The 1,568-nt window shown below is 39.9% G+C and overlaps 1 protein-coding gene across 1 annotated transcript; it reads right to left on the bottom strand.

Annotated features, from left to right (window-relative positions):
- Window positions 1-393: 393 nt before the first annotated feature.
- Window positions 394-1,317, bottom strand: LOC146813327 (olfactory receptor 5V1-like). The gene has a single exon (XM_085614751.1). It carries the CDS (start codon window positions 1,315-1,317, stop codon window positions 394-396), a length of 924 nt encoding a protein of 307 aa, XP_085470877.1.
- Between the last annotated feature and the right edge of the window lie 251 nt (window positions 1,318-1,568).

Below are 1,568 nucleotides of genomic sequence, written 5' to 3'. Positions count from 1 at the left end.
TTTCAGCATTGACCTATTACCCCCCCCCCCCACTTAGGAACGACAAATACTCTTAATTGCTTCTGAGGTGTTAGAGGACCAACAAGGAGGTGAAACTACAGAAAGTAAACAAGATCCAGTCGACCCTGTTTACTTCTGTATACAGCTGTCTTTATGGCTCCTGAGACCAGGGGGTAGTAACAGCAGAGGATGGAGGGCCAAAGTAAAAGAGAAGCATTATATCGGTGTATGTGCATTATATCACTGTTATAAATAATCACCCAAATACCTGGCACTGAGAAGTGAAGTTTTCTGTTGTACAGGACTCCATCCACAGTTTACAGATACATTTTCACCGTAATGTTTTCAAAAGACTTGCAAAAGCTGTGGATTGTTGTGGCCCTGTTGTCAATACTACTTTTTTTTTGTCTTTCTGAGGACATTTGTAAATTCCTTGTTTTTCAGGGTATATATTATAGGGTTGCACAGTGGAGGAACAGCTGTGTACAGCAAAGCCAATATCTTGTTTTCTTTTATTGAAACGTTTGATGTTGGTCTCATGTACGTAGAACAAACAGACACAAAGAATAAAATAACCATAGTGAGGTGAGAACCACAGGTTGAAAAGGTCTTGCGCCTCCCCTCCTTAGACGTTATTTTCAGTATCGTTGAGATGATCTTGACATAGGATGCTAAGACAGAAATGAAAGGAAACAGTGCAAAAGTACATCCATTTACATAGTTCAGTGTCTCAATAATGTGGGTGCTGGTGCAAGATAGCTTCATCAGGATAGAGAAGTCACAGAAGAAGTTGTTGATGGTGTGGGATTGACAGTAGGAGAGCCTAGAGAGAAGTATAGTGTGCAGAATAGGGACAAAGATACCTCCAAACCAACTTCCAGTGGCCAGCTCTATGCACATGTTTTTGTTCATAATACTCATGTAATGTAAGGGATAACAGATGGCCACATACCTATCATAGGCCATAGCTGCGAGGATAAAGAATTCTGTCCCCACCAAAAAAACAAAGAAAAATATCTGCAGCAGACATTCATTGAGAGAAATTAGTGTTCCTGTCTGAAAGAAGTGTATCAGCATATGTGGGTAAGTGACTGAGATGTTAGTGATGTCAATGAAGGCCACGTTTATAAGAAAGAAATACATGGGGGTTTGCAGATGTGAGCTGGAGTATACTATTGAGATGATAAGAAGGTTTCCAATCAGAGTCATCACGTAAATTATTGTAAATGTAATAAAAAGGGGAACTTGCAGCAGTGGAAGATCCGAAAACCCAATAAGCAGGAACTGTTCCTCTGAAGTCAGATTTTCTCCTTCCATTTGTCCAGATTTATTGCGATTTGAAGGCAGGCTGAAATAAAGCACACCAGCAACGTGAATGCATCTTTTGACTAGCTGGTTTGACTTGTAAGTTTCTGGTTGTGGTCTTCTCCAAAGCCCCTTATTTCACCTTTTGCAAATTTTCAAAATATATTGGTTTCTTTCAAACATCTCAGCAACAAATATGTTCTCCCGCACAATAATTTTAGTGGGGTTTTATCGTATGTCTTCCAGAGATAGGGGCACTATTT

The sequence above is a fragment of the Triturus cristatus genome, chromosome 7, assembly GCF_964204655.1.
Source record: "Triturus cristatus chromosome 7, aTriCri1.1, whole genome shotgun sequence".
Lineage (NCBI taxonomy): Eukaryota > Metazoa > Chordata > Amphibia > Caudata > Salamandridae > Triturus > Triturus cristatus.
This window is presented reverse-complemented; position numbering and strand designations above follow the sequence as displayed.

Excerpts from the sequence above, each read along its gene's own strand:
- LOC146813327 (XM_085614751.1), bottom strand. The coding sequence starts at position 1,317 with ATGGAAGGAGAAAATCTGACTTCAGAGGAACAGTTCCTGCTTATTGGG.